This window comes from Macaca mulatta, chromosome 16, assembly GCF_049350105.2.
Source record: "Macaca mulatta isolate MMU2019108-1 chromosome 16, T2T-MMU8v2.0, whole genome shotgun sequence".
Lineage (NCBI taxonomy): Eukaryota > Metazoa > Chordata > Mammalia > Primates > Cercopithecidae > Macaca > Macaca mulatta.
In genome coordinates, this window is record NC_133421.1 from 10,750,488 (window position 1) to 10,772,880 (window position 22,393).

Consider the following 22,393-nt stretch of genomic DNA (forward strand, 5'->3'; position numbering starts at 1 on the left):
CTGGGGAATAAAGTGCTTCGCCTAGTGAAGGCTACAGCGTGTGAGGGGAAGGGACCCTGCTCTGACAGTGCGGGGCAGGGGAGTGAGTGGATGGCTGTTTCTCTTGAACAGAGGTTGAGTACAGCAGTAGGCCTCTCCAGGTACCCCCTTGGCCTGGGGGCAATGATCATGTGTCCACCTCCAGCAGGTCCCCAAGAAGGCTCCATGAGGCTCTGGTGACCGAGATGCACCAACCAAAGGGTTCTGCAGTCAGGGTTGTTTGAGAAACCAACATATATATACAGGATTCTTAGGTTAAAGGCTCTGAAAAGTCCTGCAGTAAGAGCAAAGTTTCTCCTTTATTTGTTTGTGTAGCATCTCTTATTTTTGAAGTCTCCCTTACTATCTTGCAGAAATGACATCTGGGAACATTTGTCCTCTGAGTCAACAGCGTCTCACCACTTGTGAGAAATGCATATTCTAGAGCCTCACCCAGATCTGTTGAATCTGAAGCTCTGGGGCAGGGCCTAGCAGTGTATTTTCACAAGCCGGCCAGGGCATTCTGATGCATGCTCCTTTTGGGGAAGTCCTCTACTAGGGAAAATACTGGCAGAGAACTTAGAGTAAGAGGAATGGTCTGGGGACCTTGGGCAGCACAGAGGAAGGGAGGCCCCCTGGTAGGGATGGCTTAGACATGGGAAGCGGCAGTCCAAGGACCCCGGGGCTCTGGAAAAGGCACTACAGCCACCCCAAAGGGTGGGTTCTCATCTTCTGCCCCTGAGCATTGAGGACCCATTATGGTTTTCTGAGACTGGTTGGAGGACCAGGCTGTGTGTGTGGAGTGTCATGAGGTCTGGTGTAAAGTGACTTGGGTCTTTGAAGAAGCGTACCCCTGAGGAACCTCCCTCTCCCCCGCCAGCATTGCGCTCACCCGAGCGCCTGCCCTGGGCAGACAGCTTGCGCAGTGCTGGGGGCATGGGCAGCACCTGTAGGCTTCCTGGACAAAGTGTGTCTCGACAAGGCCAGGAGATGGCTTGTCCCGACGGCAGTGCTGGGTGGCACCCTCAAAGCGTGGGTGGCGAAGCCTCTTGGAACAGCGGCCTTGGCCCTGGTGTTAGCAGGTGGGGGGGGGGTCTACGATCAGCTTGCCACCACCCACGCGCTTCTCCATGGGACACACACTGCAGTCATTTCCTGGGGCTGGGTCTCCTTTCCCTTCTCTCCAGGCTCAGGCAGGGTGGACCTGGCCACAGCATCTGGGGGCCCACCCGCCTGCCTGTGCTTCCTTGCAGCCGTCCAGATTCACATCCTGAAGGCGGACAAGGCGGGGGACTGGTGGAAGTTCACGGTGAACATCATCTCCGTGTACAAGCAGGGCACGAGCCGCATCCGCCGCGGTGACCAGAGCCTGTGGATCCGCTCGCGGGACATCGCCTGCAAATGTCCCAAAATCAAGCCCCTCAAGAAGTACCTGCTGCTGGGCAACGCCGAGGACTCTCCGGACCAGAGCGGCATCGTGGCCGACAAAAGCAGCCTGGTGATCCAGTGGCGGGACACGTGGGCGCGGCGGCTGCGCAAGTTCCAGCAGCGTGAGAAGAAGGGCAAGTGCAAGAAGGCCTAGCGCGGAGGCAGCAGGCGGGCGGGCGCCAGGGCGGGGCCGAGCGAGAGCGGGCGCCTGGGCCCGGCCGCCGCGGACTTGGCCCGCGAGGGCTTTCCCAGGTGGGGGGAGGGAGGGGGCGGGGCCGCACGGCGCGGGGGGCGGGGCCCTCGGCGGCCCCTCCCCCGGTCCCCACCCTGCGCGCCCCGGGCGAGAGCCGCGTGCGCGCGGGGCGGGGTGCGTCGCCGGCCGGGCCCTGGAGAAATGAGGACGAGACGTAGCTACCTCACGGGGCTCTTTCCAGAGCAGAGACGCGCTTCCCTGGGGCTGGGCGCGGCCGCCGTGGAGGGGCTGGGGGCAGCCTGCCCTGGGGCGCGGGGCGTGGATGGCGCGGAGACGGGGACGGGAGGAGAACTGTGAATTCTCAGGCCCGCCGTCTGGGCGGGGTGCTGAGCACCGACCATACCACCACCCCACACGCAGCAGACGGGATCCCCGCTTTCTCCCCGGCCCCTTCCTTCTAGCAGTTCCCCGCGGGCCAACTGGCTGTCACAGCCTGGGCTCCTCCATCTGAAGGGCTCTGGCAGCATTTGGGGAACGGACAGCTCCTGTCCGGCCAGCACGCCCCAGGCGGCCTCTGTCTCCACTGCCACCTGCTGAGTGGGTCCTCCTGGGTGGGGTCTTGGGGGTGGGGTGGGTGGTTCACCTGTGGAGAGAGGAGAGGAAGCCCCTGCTGCTGCCTCTGCCCAGCGTGGGGCTCACCCAGGATGCTGGCCCATCCAGAGGGCAGTGGGCCCAGCGACACCCCTGAGAAGCCCAAGCCGGGTGGTCACCGCCTCATGCTGGAGCTGCCTGTTGGAGGAGGCATCGCAAACGCAAAACCTCCCAGAGAGTTTCCTTTTGGAAACTTGGAACCAGCCCCTTTTATGACATTTTCCAGGGGAGGGGGAAGGGGCACTGGCTGGGTTTACGGCAGTGACACTATTTATGTAATGACATCAGCTCCCGCAAGGCCCCTCAGCAATGTCAACAGCTGGAAAGGGCCTGAATGGGCTTGGAATCTGCAGGCTGCGAAGGCATTTGGGCCTGGCTTGGGGCAGGGGGCTTGCTTGAGCTGGGATGGGGTTTGCTGGCTCAGCGAGGTACCAGAGTGCCTGAGCCATGGGTGGGCGGGGGTGCAGGAATGACCAGGTTCCTGGGGGCCAAGGAGGCCATGCTGGCTTCTCCAAGGAAAGGCACAGAGGCTGCCGGGCCTGCCCCTACAGCTGTCTTGGTTTGGTCTGGGCCACACCTTGACAACCATACCTTTCCAGCCAGCCTCTTTGTGGAGTCTGCCCGTGCCCTCCACTGTGCCCCAGCCCTCCTTCCAAAATCTCCTAGAGACACTGTCCTCAAGCAGGCAGCCCCTTTTGTTCCGACCTCCTCACACCGGGTCCATTCCTGTGCCCTCGGGCCTCCTGGCTCCCCGCCTTTCTGGGCTCTGTGCACTGCCAGGGCCTCTGGCCCACATCCTCACACCCGGCGCACTGAATTAGAGGCCTGGCTCCCCTCACAGTCAGGAAATTGGTTTCACTTTCCCGGCCAGAGTTTGGCTGTTCAAAAGGGTCATACCAAGTATGAAGCTCGGCCCCCGGTGGTGTGGCTTCCCTCTGCCTTCCCCGCTTCTGCCCGCATCACGGCTGCCATTTATTGGGCAGCCAGGCACTTTACCCACATGCTCCCAGCTTGTACTCATGACAACCCTGTGGGACAGGGACCCGTTGTCGCCAGCAAGGAGACTGGAGTACACGTGCCCAAGGTCATGCTGCAAATTGGTGGCAGGACTGGGGCTCAGACTCCAGAGCCCGACTTTCTGACCCGGGGCCACGCTGGCCCTCACCGCACTCCAGCTCTGCAGCCCACCCGCCCAATCCCTGTGCATCCCGGGAGGTGCTTTTGGGGGAGTGACCACTGAGCCCCTCGCCACTGCCTCTTGAGGACACTGGCATCTGGGCTGGAGAACAGGAGCCCGGGGTGGGGTAGGGCATGGGGACTATCACATCTTCAGAGGGGGCAGAAAAGTGGTGGGGGACACAGGGACGGACTTGCCACATGGCAGCTCCAGGTTCCAGGAAGGCAGGCCTTGGCTGCTCTGAAGAGGTGGTAGAAAGGTGTTGTGGCTGCCTCGGGGTGGTTGGAGAGACTCCAGGACAGACTGGCAGAGGTGCCTCAGGGGCAGGGAGCAGACAGACCTGCCCGGGGAAGGGGCATTTGGCTTCCCTGAATTCAGCCTAAGGCTGCAAGACAGGGCCCCTCTCCAAGCTGTCAGTGCCCCTCGGATGCCCAGGTGGTCTGCTGGGTGCCATTGGCATCACAAGGCACTACGCTGCTGGGGCGGTTGTCCTGTTTCTGTCTATGCCAGTGTGGTTTCTTCACCCTGCCCAGAAAGGCTGTGGCAGGCCCACGATATCCCACCCTGGGTCTGGGTCTCACCGGTGTCCTGTGAGGGGCTTGCACTTGTGGTTTCTGAGGCCCCGTCAGCAACGGAGCCAGCGACGCGCCAAGCAACAAGGCATCTTGTGGAAAATTCAGCCAGTGTCCCGCCCCTCCCTTCAGCTCAGCACCCCAAAGGCCACAGGCTGTCCACCCAGTGGCCTGGCCCTTGGGGAATGCGTCAGGGTGACCAGATTCACCAGGCTAGGGGCCAGGTCATGGTTGGGGTTGTATGGTCATCACGAGCTGCCTTTCCTATCCACGCACCCAGCCCGAACCCAGCCCACCACTCCCGACTGCAATCCCCGGCCTCTGCGGTCCTCCACTCCTGAGCCCCACGCCTAGGAGCAGAGGGAAATGGGAACTGAGGTGTTCCGGTTTGTACAGTTAGGAAGGGATGTAAAACGGAACTAGATTTTGAAGAGTGTATTAACCAGAATTGTGCTATGTAGGTGTTTGAAGAAAAACATACCAGATTAGTCTTTGTTTTTGAAACGGCTTCCCCAGCTGTCCTTTTTCTTAGCAGCTGGGTGGTCTGGTGTCCCTGACAGCCGCCTGCTCTGCGGACGCGCAGTAATGCCGGAGATTTGCGGGGGAGGACATAGAGCTGCCCCTGGGATTCACCTGCTGGCTGGTCTCTGCCCACTGCATCTGTCCTTGGAAAGCAGGGCAGGAGGCAGCATCCCCAGGGGCCTCTAGGTGGGAGGGATGGACACCTGGGGTCACAGCCCAGGGAGGCTGGGAGCTGCTCCAAGGCCCTGGAACTCTGCCTTATTCGCGGCATGCTGGAGAAGGGTACGGACTTTCTTGGAGTTGCCCCAGGTTGGAATGAGACTGAACTCAAGAAGAGACCCTAAGGGACTGGGGAATGGTTCCTACCTTCAGGAAAGTGAAAGATGCTTAGGCTCTCAACAGTTAAAGGACGCCCCCTTGAAGCCCAGAGCGTGGACAGACTAGACCCATTGATGGGGCCACTGGGCCATGGTCCATGGACAAGTCATTCCTGTGGGCCACAGCCACGGCACACCCGGGGGGATCAAAATGTGTACTTGTGGGGTCTCGCCCCCTGCCAAAAGCCAAACCAGTCCCGACATTGGACGTTTCTTCCCATTCCCTCCTCCCAAATGCACTTCCCCTCCTCCCTCGGCCCCCTCCTGTGTTTTGGATTTCTGTTCACTCAGAATTGTAAATGTTTAGTTGTGACCACGACGTATTGTTTGCGTCAATATCCCTTTCCGATGCATACTAATATATTATGGTTATTATATATGAATATATTTAATGACATGGAAAAAGTTGTGGATTTTTTTTTTAAGTTTCTTTCCTTTTTTTTGGGCGGGGGGGGGCGGTGGTTAGAGTTGTAATGGACCCAGATGGAACTTGTAATGTGGGCCTCACATGATAGAACTAAATTCAGATATCATTAAATAAACTCTTGTACACTGTGCCGTCTCGCAGTCTTGATTGGTGGCCTGGGCTGTGGGTGGCGGGTGTGTGGGGAGGTAGGGGAAGGATGGAGTTTGAGGACTATGGCTTCAGGCCGAAGAACTCCCTGGCAAGTCAGAGCCCGGGTTTTACCCAAAGCCTCAGAGACAGAGCGCTAACCCCCTCAAAGGCAGGAAAAGAGCAGTTTTGCTTGGAATGTCCCAGGGGCTTGCTGGCCGTGAATGCTGTTTTGAACTAAAAGGCTCTGGAATGGGACAGTCTATTGCAGGCTGCAGGACCCCACTCCAGGGACCCATCCTTGCCATTCCCTGGAGTTCCAGGACGGAGAGAAGGGAAAGGGGTCCCTTTCCACTTTGCCCTGCCTGCAACCCCCGGGGCGGAGAGCCACCTTTGACCCTCTCCATTTGATTCAGAACCTGCAGGTCGTTTCTGACTTTTACATAACTGGCCGCTTCTATGAAAGCCAAGTAGACTCAAGAAACTACAGCAGGGTTCGTGAAAGAGATCTTGCAAAATATTTTTTTCCAAGCGATTGCTAAAGGCTTCGTGCGGTGCAGAGACTGGGCCAGTGCCAGCATCACGCAGCCACCAAGAGCTGAGCTCACTTGGTTTCTGAGAGGCTATATTTAAACCTCCAAATGGTTGTGATTTCTTTATTAAACAAACAATTCAGTCATTAGGAACATATTGTGTTGCCATGAAAAGTGGGGCCGATCGTCACCAGGAAGCTATAATTTCTGCACCCAGCTGTTTTGAAGGCAAGCCTCAGCAATGGGCCCGGTCTAGCCCCTCAGCAACGCAGGCTCAACAGGCCCTTCCTTGGAAGGTATGGAGAGCCCCCTTCGCTGCTGTGAGCGAGCTGACTGGAGATGCCATTCGCTTCTGCTCAGGAAGAAACAGGGCCAGCCCTGCCGCCTCGGGGGTCTGGCTCTGCGGAAGGGAGCTGGGCTGTCAGAGCCTGGGGTCAAAGCCAGGGCAGGTAGATACATGAGTGGTCTCTGGGTGTCCCAGTCTCAGGTGTAAGTCCCTGCTGAAATGACAGTGCCTGACAGCGGGTGGGCAGGGATGAGATCCAGGTCTCAGCTGGTCAGACAGGCTAAGGAGAAACACAAGCCTTTTCAGGGGTCTCCGGTGGTCCCCAGGGCCAGCGGGGCCACTGGTGGCATTTAAGACCCACCGAGAGACTGGACTAAGAGGCCTGTGATGCACTTGAGGCAGTTTCATTCTCAGCTTTCGTCCTTTTAGGTCAAGGGTCCAGTTCTCAAGGACTTTCATGATGTGGCTTTTTTCTGTCCACTAAAAAAAAAAAAAAATTTAAAAAGGTGTGTGTCTGAGAGCCCGCGTTTCCTTTGGGACGCCACCACAGTCAGGCCGTGTGAGGGTGGCTGCAGCCCCAGGCCCAAGGCCAGAAGGAAACACACTGTTGCTCAGAGACACATTAGAACATGTACTGTCACCAGCCCCTCTGCCTTCCAGGACATTATGCTCTAGTTGGGGAGAGAGGGCATCTGCCAAAACTCAATGCAGGAAATAAGCTGGGTTGCTGCTAAGGACTGGCCCAAGGTAGTGGGAAAAGCCCATTTTAGAGACGGGAATGCTGAGTCACAAGGAAGCTGGGTGATCGCCATCAGGGACCCAGAAGCCAGTGCCATCCATTAAAAAATGCCTGATGGTGGGCGGGCAGGTACGTCAGAGCCCTGCGAGTGTCAGGGCTTCGTGGGGCCTGCCCAGCCATCCGAGCTGCGATTGGGGAGCCTCACTCATTCATAAGGCTCTCCCCTGCCCATTCCCGCTCCGCCTCTCAGAGACAGCGCCCTGGCATGGGATGCCCACTCGTGGCAGACACACCCCTCGGTTTCAGATTTTGTTGAACAGACATCTCTTTCTCCACTCGTCTTAAAACTAAATAAAGACACATAAGAAACAGGCCAAGAAAAATGGGGAATGAAAAGAATAACGGAGCCAGTAAGAAATAGAGGATATGGACGGATTACACGCCTGCTTTATCTGACTGGAGCCTCAGCGGGACGGCAAGTCCCTTCTGGAAAGAGGTCAGTGTCTTTTGTTATTGACATGGAGTTGGGAGGAAGTCTGTGAAATTGTAGGAAGCAATCGGAGGAAAGATGGGTCTTGGCCCCCTTTTTAAAATAAGGGGCAAAACCCCACTTAATTTCAACAAGGCTGGGTTAGAAAATCCAAGTAGCTAAGAGATGATCCTTAACTAGTCTCTGCTTAAGATGTCAGTGTCACTGTGAACCTCAAGAAGCAGGGCATACAATTCTAAGGAGGCTAAGGCACTCTTTCCTGACTAGGAGGAACAATGCAGCTGTTTGGCCAGCCAGCAGTTCTCTCTGACTAGTCAGGAGGGAGCCTCGCAGGTTTTATTTTGTGTTTTATTTTGTTCTTGAGACAGAGTTTCCCTCTGTCACCTAGGCTGGAGTGTAGTGGCACGATCTTGGCTCAGTGCAACCTCTGCCTCCTGGGTTCAAGTGATTCTCCCGCCTCAGCCTCTTGAGTAGCTGGGATTACAGGTGCGTGCCACCACACCCAGCTAATTTTTTGTATTTTCACCATGTTGGCCAGGCTGGTCTCGAACTGCCAGCAGTTTTTGAAGAGGGGCCATCGGGAACCTGCATCAGCCATGTAGAAGGAGAGTTTCAGGGATCTAGCTCATGGAAAAAGCCCAATCCCAGCCAGGCCGAAGGCTGCAGGCAGCAGAGAAAGAATTTTCCCTATCAAAGTCACAAATGACTGGTGGAGGCCGTGCCCAGGCGGGGGCCCTGCGGGTTTGGAAAGGAGCTATCCACCCTGGGGCTAATGATAACTAAGGTTTAGTTACAGTTACTAATAAAAATGAAGTTTAAATGGAACAGAAGGACCAGCTGTACCCAGGTATCTGGATTTCTTTATATGGTATCAAGAGTTAAAATGCTTATAATTAATAATCGGTTAAGTTAAACAGTACTTACACTGTTATTTTAGTCACGTTTCTTTTCATTGAAAAGGCACCCGAGGTTGGTGGCTACTAAGGCCCTGCCTTGCCTTTCTTCTCTATGCTTGGAGAGAGGGCTTTAGGCTTGCCCAGCCAACTCCAAAGCACTCACTGTGGGTCACCCAGGACTGTGGTCCTGGCAGCTTTGAGGGGGGAAAAGCCAACCCTTTCAAACCATGCTTGAAAATGCCATCTTTACATTAGCCACGCTCTCTAGGGTGGCTCTTGAGGCATCAAATCCCCAAAAGGGACGCATCCCAGCCACTTGGGTATGCTTGCCACTTCTGGCCTGCTTGGGGTGGGAGTCTCATATGTCACCCACCCCTTGAGGAAGGCAAAGGGGAGCCGGGGTTTTCCTGCCTGGCCCATTGCCACCCTGTGTGGCCTGCGCTGCCCAAAGCCTGGAGGGCAGGTCCGTGCATTCTAACCTACTGGGTAGCTTTTTATCTGCCCTGCCCTGCCTGTGGGTCCAGAGAAGTGAAGTAACTTGTCCAGGGTCACACAGCTAGCACTGCTGGGGTCGGGCCTAGAGCCCATTCAGCCAAAAGAACAGAAGCCGCTGTGTGCAGACATCGGCTCAGTGTTTTGCTTGAAAAGGCCTTTCAGTCTGACTGAGCCAGGACTCTGTGGCTCTGGTTCAAAGACGCCCCCACGAGTTGCCGGGGCTCCGTGCTGAGCAAGTCAAGAGGAGGTGAGAAAGTCAAACAGACTGTCAATGCCGCCTCCCCTGAGCCCCAAAGTTGGGGGCTCCCTCCAAGGAGACGCTGTTTGTAGAGATTTGGGGTTTCGCGCAAGACTGGAAGATGAGGCACTACAGATTCTTGATCTGCTGTTGGATGATCCGTTAGCAACCACCCCACCCCGACGAGGAGGCGCATCCCAGGGCGACTTACCAGCCAGAAGCCCTTGGTCCTCTGTCCAGCGTGGCTCCTGTCCTTCAGGAACACATGCACCTACAACAGGCCCGCTTCCCTTCCTCCTTCTTCCTGCGACAATCCAGGTCCCCGGTGGTATGGCTCATCCTCACTGTTGCCTCTGCTCTTTATCCTCTCAGCCCTTCGCACCTCCTGTATCGACGCAGCCCATTTCATTCTTCTAACTCTGCTTCAAGGGCCTCGACATCCCAAGGCTAGCCTGGGTCTGCATGTGTTGGCAGCTCCTGGAAGCAGGGATCAGGCTCTGTAGAGGCAGGAGAGCGGTTCTCCTGGGCCCTGGTGCACGCTCACATCCTCACAACAGTCCGTCCTATTGCACTAGGTGGAAGCATGTGGCAGGATCCCCAGGATGTAGACTTGGAAGCATCTGGCCCACTGGGCTTAGGCTTGGGTTGGGGAAGAAACTTCTTTTTTTTCTTTGAGATGGAGTTTCGCTCTTGTTGCCCAGGCTGGAGTGCAATGGCGCGATCTCAGCTCACCGCCATCTCCGCTTCCCCGGTACAAGCGATTCTCCTGCCTCAGCCTCCTGAGTAGCTGGGATTACAGGCGTGCGCCACCACGCCCAGCTAATTTTGTATTTTTAGTAGAGATAGAGATGGGGTTTCTCCATGTTGGTCAGGCTGGTCTCGAACTCCCGACCTCAGGTGATCTGCCCGCCTCAGCCAGAAGGAACTTTCTTTCAGCGGAGCCAAGCAGGGCGCTCTGTGCTTGTGTGTGCCAACTCACTCTGTCCTCACAGCAACCCTGTGAATAGGAAGGACACCTCATCTCCATGCCCTAGACAAGGAAGCAGAGGCAGAGGAAGGTAACTTGCCCGTGGTCTCTGAGCTGGTAAGTGGTGTGGTTGTCATTAGGGTCATTCACTGCATATTTCAGGCTCTTGGCCTTCCAGACATTTCCTGGTCCCCTCATGGTGAAGCAGGCCAGGTGACGAGTTCTGGCCAGTGAGCTGTGAGCAGAGCCAATGGGTGTGCTTCTGGGCCGCACATGTCCCTGTGGCGTGAGAGCTTCCAAAGCTCCCTTGTCCTTTGCCAGAGAGACCACGGTCGGTGGCTTTCCTGTCTGCGGGGGTCAGAGCTGGGCAGGTGTCTGGGCCCCCAGACCCTAGGTCTTCCCGGGACCCCTGGAGCCCCCAGTCCCTAGGAAATGACATTACACCAGGCTACACGTGGCGCTCTCTCTGGTGTCTCTGTCCACGGGGGGTTTCAGGTCATGCCCTTTTGAGCAAATCCACCAGAAACTCTGAATCCCCTACCTTCTTCTCAGTGAAATCTTGTGCTTTGGAAATCACCCATCATCAACCCTAATTCCTTCCCCTTTCGTCAGGGAGGGCAGAGCAAGGCCAGCTGGCCCAGCCTGCTTTCTACGCGGATAAGAGAGAGCACAAGGTGCTTGGCCCCCTGACCCCTGCTAACACGAACTCAGCCGTCCATGGGCCTGGCGTCTTCCGCAGGCCTGCCCCATCTGTCTGCCCTTTCTGAGACACACACACACGTACACATGCGCTGCGCGAACACACACGGGGCTGTCGGAGCCAGGCGAGGCGCCAGGTAACAGCGTGTTCTCCTGACTTTGCAATCTCATCCCTCTGAACCCTCCACAGTGCTTTCCAGTGTGACCACCTCCTGCCCCACCTGCCTTATTCCACAGACTTGATCCCGGCTGCTTATAAAGATGTGTCAGCCCTGGAAGATGAGAGTTGATTGTCACCAAGGAAATGAAAAAGAAGGTGCTTCCGGGGCCAATGGCAGTTCCCAAAGGAATATTTCTGTGAAGTGGCGGCTGGCACCCCTAGGAGGAGTGCTGAGCCTGGCGGGGTGACTCGGGTGGGGCAGGGCAGCAGGGTTGTGGTTCCACGCTCAGACACAGCCCTCACCTCACTCCTTCCCCACTACCTGGACACACGTGGCCTTGAATGTACACCCATTTCCTGCACAGACACGTGGCTTCCACAAGCAGGCCGGACGTCAAGGTTTCAAACTGCCTATTAATCCAGTGGCCTCAGGATGCCCAGAGGACTGCGGGGTGGCCAGAAACCACTGGCCGCCATGAGGCAGGGGACCCCAAGGGACCTCTGGCCAGCACCAAAATGACCCAAGTCAAAACCCAAAGGGCCACGCTGGGCCCGGTGCTCTAGGCAGCTCTCCAGAGCTTTCAGTCTTTGCTTTATTTTTCTTTTTTGAGACGGAGTATTGCTCTGGTGCCCAGGCTGGAGTGCAATGGTCCACCTCTTGGGTTCAAGCAATTCTCCTGCCTCGCCCTCCCGAGTAGCTGGGATTACAGGTGCCCGCCACCACGCCCAGCTACTTTTTTTTGTATCTTTAGTAGAGACGGGGTTTCTCCATGTTGGTCAGGCTGGTCTCGAACTCCTGACCTCAGGTGATCCACCCGCCTCGGCCTCCCAAAGTGCTGGGATTACAGGCGTGAGCCACCGCGCCCGGCCAGAGCTTTAAGTCTTTACTGAAGCAATGCACAAGGGGTCGGAGCTTTGGGGGAATTTATTGAGAGCAGGTTTTGCGTACCAAAAGGGTGCTGGGCTTGTATCTGTCATTGGCAGGCGTCACAGCTGGTGGTCTCTTTACTGCCATCAATTAGTCGGCCAGACCGCAACCACCACGATAGCCACGAGCAGCAGTAAAATCACCATGATCATCCCTGAAAAAGAGGAGCAGAAAATACTACTTTTAATGATTCCTGCCAGAAAAGCTTCACACATTCTGAGTGTCTGCAGAGAGTCAGAGGGATGCAGTTCCCTCTGAACCTTCGGCTTGTACGAGGCGGAGAGGGGTGGTCGGCGGCCTGGGGCGCTGCTGCTGCACAGCTCTGGTTTTGCAGGATGGTGAGTGCAGAAGGCAGGGGCCTGGGTGTGGCCAGGCCTCCCCAGGCAGCACTCAGGCCAGGACGGGGTGCCTGCTATGCCCCTAACTCTGTGTACAACCCTAGCATCTGTGAACACCGTGGACCACAGGGGAGGGCAAAAGCTGCTCACAACAGTCACCCTTGCTACCCAATCAGTTTATGCATTGATGACGCATTGATAAGGCCAAGGGCTTAGGAGAACTTTTTTTTTTTTTTTTTTGAGACGGAGTCTGGCTCTGTCACCCAGGCTGGAGTGCGGTGGCGCGATCTCGGCTCACTGCAAGCTCCGCCTCCCGGGTTTACGCCATTCTCCTGCCTCAGCCTCCCGAGTAGCTGGGACTACAGGCGCCCGCCACCTCGCCCGGCTAGTTTTTTGTATTTTTTAGTAGAGACGGGGTTTCACCGTGTTAGCCAGGATGGTCTCGATCTCCTGACCTCGTGATCCGCCCGTCTCGGTCTCCCAAAGTGCTGGGATTACAGGCTTGAGCCACCGCGCCCGGCCAGGAGAACTTTCTAGAACCCATTTCTCCATTCTCCACATGGCTTCACCTTGTCTTGAGTCTAAGATCCTTAAGTCACCCATTTCTACAAATATTCACAGATAGAGGTGCTTGCTTTAATACACACTTTTTCTGCTAGTATTTGCTAGTTTCATTTCCTGACGTTTTTGGCTGGAGAGCACGGGCCCTCCCCGCCAGCCCACGCTGGGTCCCGCTCTGCCTGCCGGCCCTGCCCTGCTTCCTCTGGGTCGTGCGCCTGGACTGACCATTGCCTGTTCCTTCACCTGATGCTGATGAAGTGGGCCCCAGTGAACACAGCCCTCACTTAGTGCAGTGAGCTCACTGTCTCCCGCGTTCGCTTGCCTAGTATTTAACAGTGAGTGCTTAACCACGCGCCAGGTACCAGCGGAGACAAGGTGCAGCGTAACACAGATGGGGAGCGCCTACTACAAAGCAAGCACTCAAGAAAAGTTTGCTCACTGAAGAGTCCTTGACCTGCCAAGGCCCCACGAGGGAGGTGGGTAGCAGAGGAGGAGAGGTCCATGAAAATGCTTCAGAAAGTAACAGGGAGAGCCACGTGTGCAGGGTCACGTGGTTGCGTGGCCAACAGGACTGCTCAACACTACTGTAGTCTGTGGCATACATTCATGAGCAAAGAAAATGCTGTTTCAATTAGCCATTTGTGAAAATAAGAGTGCAATTTGCTTTTCTGTCCAAGTTTACAGACTTCCTGAATCCCCTCCCCAGATCCTCAGGGTTCAGTGTGGATCAGGTCGTATCAATCTTAAGCTCAACCCATGGAGGCACTTTATCATGGTTTTGAATATGGAGAAGACTTAAAAAGGTATGGCAAGTGGCTGGGTGCGGTGGCTCACGCCTGTAATCCCAGCACTGTGGGAGGCTGAGGCGGACGGATCATCTGAGGTCAGGAGTTCGAGACCAGCCTGGCCAACATGGTGAAACCCCATCTCTACTAAAAATATATTTAAAAAATAGGCCAGGTGCGGTGGCTCATGCCTGTAATCCCAGCACTTTGGGAGGCCAAGGTGGGCGGATCACGAGGTCAGGAGATTGAGACCATCCTGGCTAACACAGTGAAACCCCATCTCTACTAAAAATACAAAAAATTAACCGGGCATGGTGGTGGGCACCTGTAGTCCCAGCTACTCAGGAGGCTGAGGCAGGAGAATGGCGTTAACCCGGGAGGCGGAGCTTGCAGTGAGCCGAGATAGTGCCACTGCACTCCAGCCTGGGCGACAGAGCGAGACTCTGTCTCAAAAAACAAAAACAAGAACAAACAAACAAAATACATATATATATATATATATATATATATATATATATATATATATAATATTAGCCAGGTGTGGTGGTAGGCGCCTGTAATCCCAGCTACTCGGGAGGCTGAGGGAGGAGAATTGTTGAACCTGGGAGGCGGAGGTTGCAGCCAGCTGAGATCCCACCACTGCACTCCAGCCTGTGTAACAGCAGCAAAACTCTGTCTTGAAAAAAAAGAAAAAAAGAAAAGAAGAAAAAAAAAAAGTACAGCAAGCTACTTTGTTATCTACCTGTGACTGTGGTTGAATTTGTCTAATATGGGCTCTTTCTCTGATGATCCAATCTATTGAGAGACGCTTCTCTCGGGGGCCCAGGGTTTCTCCCCGTCTTCCTGTAGGCGAAAACCTCAGCCTAGTCTACCTCAAGGCTCTGCCAGCTTTGGTTCATGGGCCAAATCTAGGTGTGCTTTTTGTGCAACCCATGAGCTAACGATGGTTTTTATATTTGTGGAGGGCTGCCAAAAAAGTAAAAGAAGATGTGACACCGTCTGTGGTCTGCACAGCCTAAACCGTTTACGACCTGGCCTCTTCCAGAGGCTTGCTAGCTCCTGCTCTCCATCACGGTGACTGATAATGGCCCATCTGCAGCATCAGTTCGTCCACTTAGGCGCTGGCTTTCAATGCGCTCTTCGTTTCTTTCGTCTAGGGATTGTCTTTCTTCCTTGTAAATTCAGTTCTGCATTAACATTTGTGGGTGGTGTTACGCTATTTTACCTAACATTTCAAGATGCTTGCAGCGAGAAGGTAGGGTTAGGTGTGTGTCTGTGTGTATGTGTGTGTATGTGAGAATATCTTAGTCTATCTTCTTGCCAGAAGCAGAAGAACAAATCTTTTCACTGATTTCTGCTCCAGAAACATCTTCAGGTTGACCAAAAGCTCCCCTGGGCAGGACCATCACTAGTTCTCGGTTATTCTGGTGCCTGTGTGGTGTTTGGCCGACAACTTGGTCCTGGCTGGGTGAAGGTTTACGCTGCACAACAGCAGAAGATAATGGGAATGAGGAGGCAGGCACAGGCGGGGATGGGTGGAGGGGGCAATCCCTGGCACTCCAGGGCCTGGGCTCACCCTAAGATGAGAGGGAGGGGCCGGCAGCTGAGGAGATGAGGGAGAGGATGAGAGGTGTTTTAGGAAGAGGTACTGCTCCTGAGGCTCCGGTGGGATCACAGTTGGGAGGACACTTGGGCCCAGAAGCTCTCTGCAGCAAGGCAGGCTCCACACTGAGGCTCTGACGACCCGGAGCAGAGGCCCATACGAATGACCGTGAATTGTCAAATCAGGGTGATTATGAGAACAGCGGAACAAGTGACAAGAAGAGATCAAGAACAACAACGGATTGGGAAGAGGAAAACACACATCTGGTTTTAGTTCGTACACCCCGAGCGTGAAGTCCAAGGGAAGAGGCCTCAAGGCATCCACAGTCACTGCCATCCCTGATTTGGCTCCCCGCAGTGAGGGACAGCTTTCCTCGGTCCCGGCTCCATGATGGGGCTACAGCAAGCTTTTCAAAATGTAAAGCGGATCAGGCCACCTCCTTGCTTAAATCCTCCAGTGGCTGAAATTGAGATCCAAACTTTACAATGTCCAAGGGGGTTCTGTACAACCTAACCAAGCAACCCTGCGGCCGCACACTGCGCACTGGGCTTGGGCTATCCTGACTGTCTTCGGAGCCCCTGGCAGGCCGATGCGGAAGGTAGGGGCCCTGCCTCCCGGCTTCGACACGCGCTATCCTTTCCATCCAGGAGCTCCCCACTCTTGGTCTAGTTAATCCCCCAAACTCAGTGGCACTTTCCCAAGGAACTCTTTGTTGTCCTCCAGTTACCTGTGCCCCCTTTGCCCCCCCTAAGTCTCCATGGTAACCCTCATTAAATCTTGTTTTTTTTTTTTTTCTTTGAGATGGAGTCTCACTTTGTCGTCCAGGCTGGAGTGCAGTGGTGCGATCTTGGCTCACTGCAGCCTCCGCCTCCCAGGTTCAAGCAATTCTCCTGCTTCAGCTTCCCACGTAGCGGGGATTACAGGTGCCCACCCACCATGCCCGGCTAATTTTTGTATTTTTAGTAGAGACAGGTTTCACCGTGTTGGCCAGGCTGGTCTCGAACTCCTGACCTCAAGTGATTTGCCTTCCTCAGCCTCCCAAAGTACTGGGATTATAGGTGTGAGCCACCGCGCCTGGCCTTGAATCATCATTTAGATACTCAGTTACTGACTGTCCTCTTGGGCACATGAACGTCTACACCAGGGACTGTGGGTTCTCGTTCACTGCCATATCCGCCGTACCTAGAACAGAGCCCTGGCACAGGAAAGAGGAAAACACACCGTGTGTGTGTGTGTGTGTGTGTGTGTGTGTGTGTGTGTGTGTGTGTGTGTGTGTGTGTGTATAAGACAAATGAGTAAATGTGTTGAATTTTTGGAAGGGATAAGAAGAGACAAGAGACGCACAGAAGGAGTGGTCAGCAGAGAGGGAGAAGCTGAGAAAACGTGGCAAGAAGGCGAATGTGCAAGAACATTCAAAAAGTGGTCAATGCCAACCCACAATACTGCAGAGAGAAGAAGACAGAAGAACGCTCTTCTGCAGGAGAGCTGCAGAGACCTTCCAGAGTACGGTTTTAGCACACGGTGGGTGGGTCTATTGGAACTATTATTAATACAGTGGTGCTTAAGCTGCTAATTTTTCTACCACAGATACTGTAAATTAGACAAATTACGCCCCAGTAAAGGCATGACAGGGCACACAGTATCTATAAAAAATGAAAATGGGGCCGGGCGCAGTGGCTCAAGCCTGTAATCCCAGCACTTTGGGAGGCCGAGACGGGCGGATCACAAGGTCAGGAGATCGAGACCATCCTGGCTAACCCGGTGAAACCCCGTCTCTACTAAAAAAATACAAAAAATTAGCCGAGCGAGGTGGCGGGCGCCTGTAGTCCCAGCTACTCAGGAGGCTGAGGCAGGAGAATGGCGTGAACCCGGGAGGCGGAGCTTGCAGTGAACTGAGATTCGGCCACTGCACTCCAGCTTGGGCGACAGAGCGAGACTCCGTCTCAAAAAAAAAAAAAAAAAAAAAAAAAGAAAATGGGCCAGGCGCAGTGCCTCATGCCTGTAATCCCAGCACTTTGGGAGTCCAAGGTGGGTGGATCATAAGGTCAGGAGTTTGAGACCAGATTTTTAGTCTCTACTAAAAATACAAAAATTAACCAGGCGTGGTGGTGCACGCCTGTAGTCCTAGCTACTTGGGAGGCTGAGGCAGGAGAATCACTTGAACCTGGGATGTGGAGGTTGTGGTGAGCCGAGATTGTGCCACTGCACTCCAGCCTGGGCAACAGAGCAAGACTCCATTTCAAAATGAATGAATGAATGAATGAATGAATGAATGAAAATGAACTTGAGTGACGGACATCTTGGACAGTAAGCTGATAAGATGTGATAAACTGGGTTCTTGTCCAAAGATTGAAAGGGGGATTTTAAGAGCCATGACAAATAAGGTTTTTAAATTTCAAACCCTTTCAGAGCAAACAGCGGGAGACTTTAAACAGGCTTAAGTAAACCGGTGTATACTGAGGGTCAACTGAGGAGGTCGTTTTCAGATGGCAGGTGGCAGCGATAAGCAAAAGCCAACTGCTGTCTTTTGGATTCTTTGCGTCAAAGAGAAGGTGTTTATCTACCTTATCATGGCAATCCCTTTTTCTTTAAGAAGTTTGGCTTTCTAGGAATGTGATCCCAGCTCTGGCACCTTGCTGAATGGCGTTTCTCTCCTCTGAAGGATGTTTCAGAAGGAGTAAGCAGGGATCTCTTTGAAGCCAGGGAAAGCTGAGCCACGCCGTTCGTGAAACAGTCACGCGTGCCAGGTTTGGCGCTAAATGCTATGGGTATACTGCTTGGCTTAATTCTCCACAGTAAGTAACCCTCATCTCTGTTTTATATCTGAGGAAGCTGAGCTTCTGGAAGGTGAACTCTCCTACCTGAGGCCCTCTGGCTGCTAAGAGGAAGAACTAGAATTGGAATCCAGGTGGGTAGGACCCCTCTGCCCACACGCTAACCCTTCCCTACACCAGTGCAGCTTGAGTGGAGGCCTCCTGACTCGAGACAGCGTGGGGTCCCTTCAGGGAGAGAGGCCCAGACTCGCTGGGGCTGGAACACTGGGATAAAGAATTTCTTCTCTCTTCATCCTCTTCTCTTTCTTTCTCCCTCCCTCCTTCCCTTCCTTAACCTTTTATGATGGAAAATTTTAAACATATACAAAAGCAGACTGAAGGGCACGTGGAATGGTGATGAGCCCATCTGTCAGCTTTCACAAGGATCCATTCATGGCCAGTCTGGCTTTATGCAAACCCTCACCTGCTCCCTGTCTCCTGCATATTATTTTGAAGCAAATCCCAGACATAGGTCATCTACAAATATTTCAGTAAGTATCACTAACAGGCACCATTAAAAAGAGACACACACACTCCCCCCTACATAACCACAAAGGGTCTGACGGTTCCTAAAGGCAGAGGCAGGGAAGAGCCTGCGACTCTTCTGAGGTAGGAAGGTGGCTCCAGTTTTGGGGGCGCAGCCGACCCTCCTGCTGGAGGGACATGGGATCTCGCATCGTACTTGGTCACGTGTGAAAGGCAGAACTTAACTTATTCTGCCTCAGAATAGTTCTTAAACCTCAGGGGGGTCTACTCATCCATTCCCCCAGCTAAGGAAATGTTTGACATTTCAGAACAAGGAAAGACAGTTGAACTTCTGGGAGGCTGCCAACTTCTCAAACAATGAATGCTCTCTGCCCCCAGCCCTAGCACAGAACACCTGGTGTGACTCCCGACTTCGAGATCGTTTCTCTGCGCTTCACTCAGCTCCTGCCCTGGGCCCGCTGGCACCTGGCGAGGCGTATTTTCCCTTCCAATAACTCAAGAGTCCCTTTCAGGGGCAGGCATGGGATGCCAGGGTTCCAAGAGTGGAAAAAAATGTCCATTTCCTTTGGTCAGTTTACCAGATGAGTATTACTCAACCACTTACAATATTTACAAGTCCAGCTCATGGCAATTAAAAAAAGATGTAAGAAAACAAACTCCTTTTCAAACTGGGAAAGGATATTAAACACAGTCTCTCAGGAACGGTGTTTTCTGAAGATTGTTCATCTGGAGTCATGGTCCATACTTTTTTCCAGTGAGACGCTGGAAACCAGCAAAATACGGAGCTTGGACGGCCAACGCCCCTGCCACAAGTTGGGTGTAGGTAACAGCTCTCAGGGCTTACTGACACGGAGGAGGAGGGGAAGGAGGGGAAAGAAATCTGGAGGCTGACTTTTCGAGAGAGTGAGCAGATCTCCGCGTTGGCCACTTTTGCCCTGTAGTTACAGGGGAACGTGGTGGGTAGGCTGATGGGAAAGGAGGAGGATAAAGAAGGACGCTTTATCCAGGAATCTTTATATCTGGTTTTGTTGCAAGGAAAGCCACTTTACCTGCCCATTACTCTTGGTTGTCTTGAACCAAAATGCATATTCTGGTCAGGCGTGGTGGCTCACACCTGTAACCCCAGCACTTTGGGAGGCCAAGGCGGGTGGATCACCTGAGGTCAGGAGATTTGAGACCAGCCTGGCCAACATGGCAAAACCCCGTCTCTACTAAAAAATGCAAAAATTAGCCGGGCGTGATGGCAGGTGCCTATAATCCCAGCTACTTGGTGAGCTGAGGCTGGAGAATCGCTTGAACCCGGGAGGCGGAGGTTGCAGTGAGCTGAGATTGCGCCACTGCACTCCAGCCTGGGTGACAGAGTAAGATTTTGTTTAAAACAAAAACAAAAACAAAAAACAAAAAAAAAGTATATTCTTTTTGTTTGCCTCGCTTTTCACACCACAAGAGTTAGGCCAACTGACAACCCGCCTGTAGCTCCTAACCTCTAAAGGTGAACAGAGTACACTTCTTAGGGACAACTCCTACAGTTTTTTTTTTTTTTTTTTTTGGGCAGTTGTGCCTGTCAATAGGTGACATTTGCTTATGTATTAACCAGTTGATTCTCACTGATCAAACGGACTTTTCACAGCAGACTCCTGAGCTGAGGTGGGGAATAAGCAGGAGAAGAGACAAAACTGGAATATTTATCTTCAAAAGTTCATGTAAATGTTCCCTTTAATCCCACGACTGGGCAAATACACGGAGAAAAGAGTAGACGCCGTGCAGAGAAGGTGAGCGTATTTACATTCTGATTTCCAGATTGAGCGGCTGGAGAATGGTGGCTATGCTTGAGGTCTCTGCCCAGACCTGCCCACTCCAGGGCTGCGTGGGCTCTGCCGGGGGACCCAGGGGGTGACAGTGGCAGCCTTCCTGCAGCCGCTGCTCAGCTGCGCTAGGGGAAACCAGGCACTGGGGGTGTGGAGAGGAGGACCTACCTGCCTCTGATCACGCCCTTCTTGAATCTATCTTGCCCCATGGTTCTACACTTTAATTTCCCCCGAAGGATGCTTTCTAAACACTGGGCAAAAGTCATCTCTGGTTGTCTGAGTTTGTTTTGTTCTTAGCCTGGCATCCAACTCTGCAGGTTTCCTTTCTCTGTTTTGCGGGCCGGCCTTCCTCTGCAGCTCCGCGGGGTTGCATCTGACTCATCAATGGAGTCTCTGCCCGCTCTCCTCTGAGTGTAGCCTCGGCCCATTTGCCACCCGCCCCAGGGCAGGGCCGAAGCCTTGAAGGCTTGTCCTCCATATTTCATGAATATGCTGGCCGTGAAGATTGCTCAGCCCGTACACAGCCAGCCTGCCCTGGAATCGAAGGGTATCTGCAGCATAGCCATTGCTCTTAAATGACTCCCTTCCACCTTTTAGGATCTTTTAAATTTATTTTTTATTTTATTATATTTTTATTTTGTGAGACAAGAGTCTCCCTCTGTTGCCCAGGCTGGAGTGCAGTGGCACGATCTCAGCTCACTGCAATGTCTGCCACCTGGGTTCAAGTGATTCTCTTGCCTCAGCCTCCCAAGTAGCTGAGATTACAGATGCACACTACCGTGCCCGGCTAATTTTTGTATTTTTAGTAGAGACGGGGTTTCACTACGTTGGCCAGGCTGGTCTCGGACTCCTGTCCTCAGGTGATCCGCCAATCTCAGCCTTCCAAAGTGCTGGGATTACAGGCATGAGCCAGCATGTCCAACCAGGTTCTTTTTTTTATTAATAATTCCTTCCTTAGGCCATAGAATCTCCAAAAACAGATCAATGCAGTCTGGTGTGGTGGAAGGGGCACTGATTTTACAGTCAGGAAGATCTGATTTCTAACCTGCCACTGGTATACTGTGACACACTGGGAAAGTTTAACTCTCTGGGACTCAGTTCTACCATCTCTGAAACAAGAGTGAAAAATCCTGACTTCACAGGCTTGTTGTGAGGATTGGGGAAAGATACAGTACATGAAACTTCTAGAACATAACTGGCACTCAATAAATGGTAACTCTCCCAACAATAATTATTACTCCTCATAATAATTACACCCTGCCTGAAATGGGTGCCTAGTGGTGGCAGGTACTCCGTAAATGTCCTGCACCAGAGCCAGTCGCTCAGCTTAACAACAGAAATCCAACGTCACTCTCTCCAAAAAGAGAAGGAAGAGTAGCAAAAACAGAGGAACACCTGGGTGGCATTTAGTGTAGAAGCAGAGGGAGCAATAATCGCTGCGGCCCGGCGGTGATGCGGGCGTCCGGGAAAGGTTGGAAGTTCAGGGTGGAATGCCTGGCAGCCTCTGTGTCAGTTATTAGCTACAGGAAGGGCAGCTGTGCTGGGCGGAACGCTGGCGGCGGTCGGCAGGCTGGCAGAGCACAGCCAAGTGGACATCAGGTGAGAGGAACTGCGAAAGGCCCAGACTTTTTTAAAGCCAGTGAGGAAGTGGAGGTCAGAGCAGGGGGGGGGTCACAGGACGGGGTCACAGGCAGAGGAGGAGAAGGTTAAAGCAAACCACAAGGTGCACCCGGCTTTATAACACATTCAGCTATGTGGGAGAAAAGGTGGCGAGGAACCCAGGGGCAGGGGAGCCTGGGCGTTCGGCCATGCTGCATAAATAACAACAATGACAATGAAAATAACAGTCACAGTGGCCGGGCATGGTGGCTAATGCCTGTAATCCCAGCACTTTGGGAGGTCACAGCAGGTGGATCGCATGAGCACAGGAATTCAAGATTAGCCTGGGTAACATGGTGGAACCCTGTCTTTAATTTAAATTTAAAAAAAAAGAAAAAGAATAATATTCATAGCAGTAGTGTCACAGGAACAGAAGTCAAGAAAAAAGCCTGGACAACAATGCGAGATCCCACCCTCT

General features: G+C 53.5%; 2 protein-coding genes and 1 long non-coding RNA gene across 14 annotated transcripts in view; 2 read left to right on the forward strand and 1 right to left on the reverse strand.

The window, feature by feature from the left end:
• Positions 1–1,713, forward strand: part of NTN1 (netrin 1) — a 245,339-nt gene extending 243,626 nt beyond the window's left edge. For all 4 annotated transcript variants that reach the window (XM_077970352.1, XM_077970355.1, XM_077970353.1 and 1 more), the window contains exon 7: positions 1,272–1,713. In XM_077970352.1, coding sequence (XP_077826478.1) covers positions 1,272–1,600 — 329 coding nt within the window. In that variant the 3' untranslated portion in view covers positions 1,601–1,713. The remainder of the gene's footprint in view (positions 1–1,271) is intronic.
• Positions 1–22,393, reverse strand: part of STX8 (syntaxin 8) — a 380,941-nt gene that overhangs the window by 38,073 nt on the left and 320,475 nt on the right. For 4 of the 9 annotated variants that reach the window (XR_013405821.1, XR_013405823.1, XR_013405822.1 and 1 more), the window contains exon 8: positions 11,944–12,076. Coding sequence is in view for 1 of the 9 variants with exons in the window: in NM_001265754.1 (NP_001252683.1) it covers positions 12,009–12,076 (68 nt within the window). In the remaining 8 variants the exon portion in view is untranslated. 9 annotated transcript variants of the gene reach the window in all.
• Positions 20,917–22,393, forward strand: part of LOC144335331 (uncharacterized) — an 89,470-nt gene continuing 87,993 nt past the window's right edge. Inside the window, exon 1 of the long non-coding RNA XR_013406106.1 lies at positions 20,917–20,991. This is a non-coding gene — a long non-coding RNA (uncharacterized LOC144335331). The remainder of the gene's footprint in view (positions 20,992–22,393) is intronic.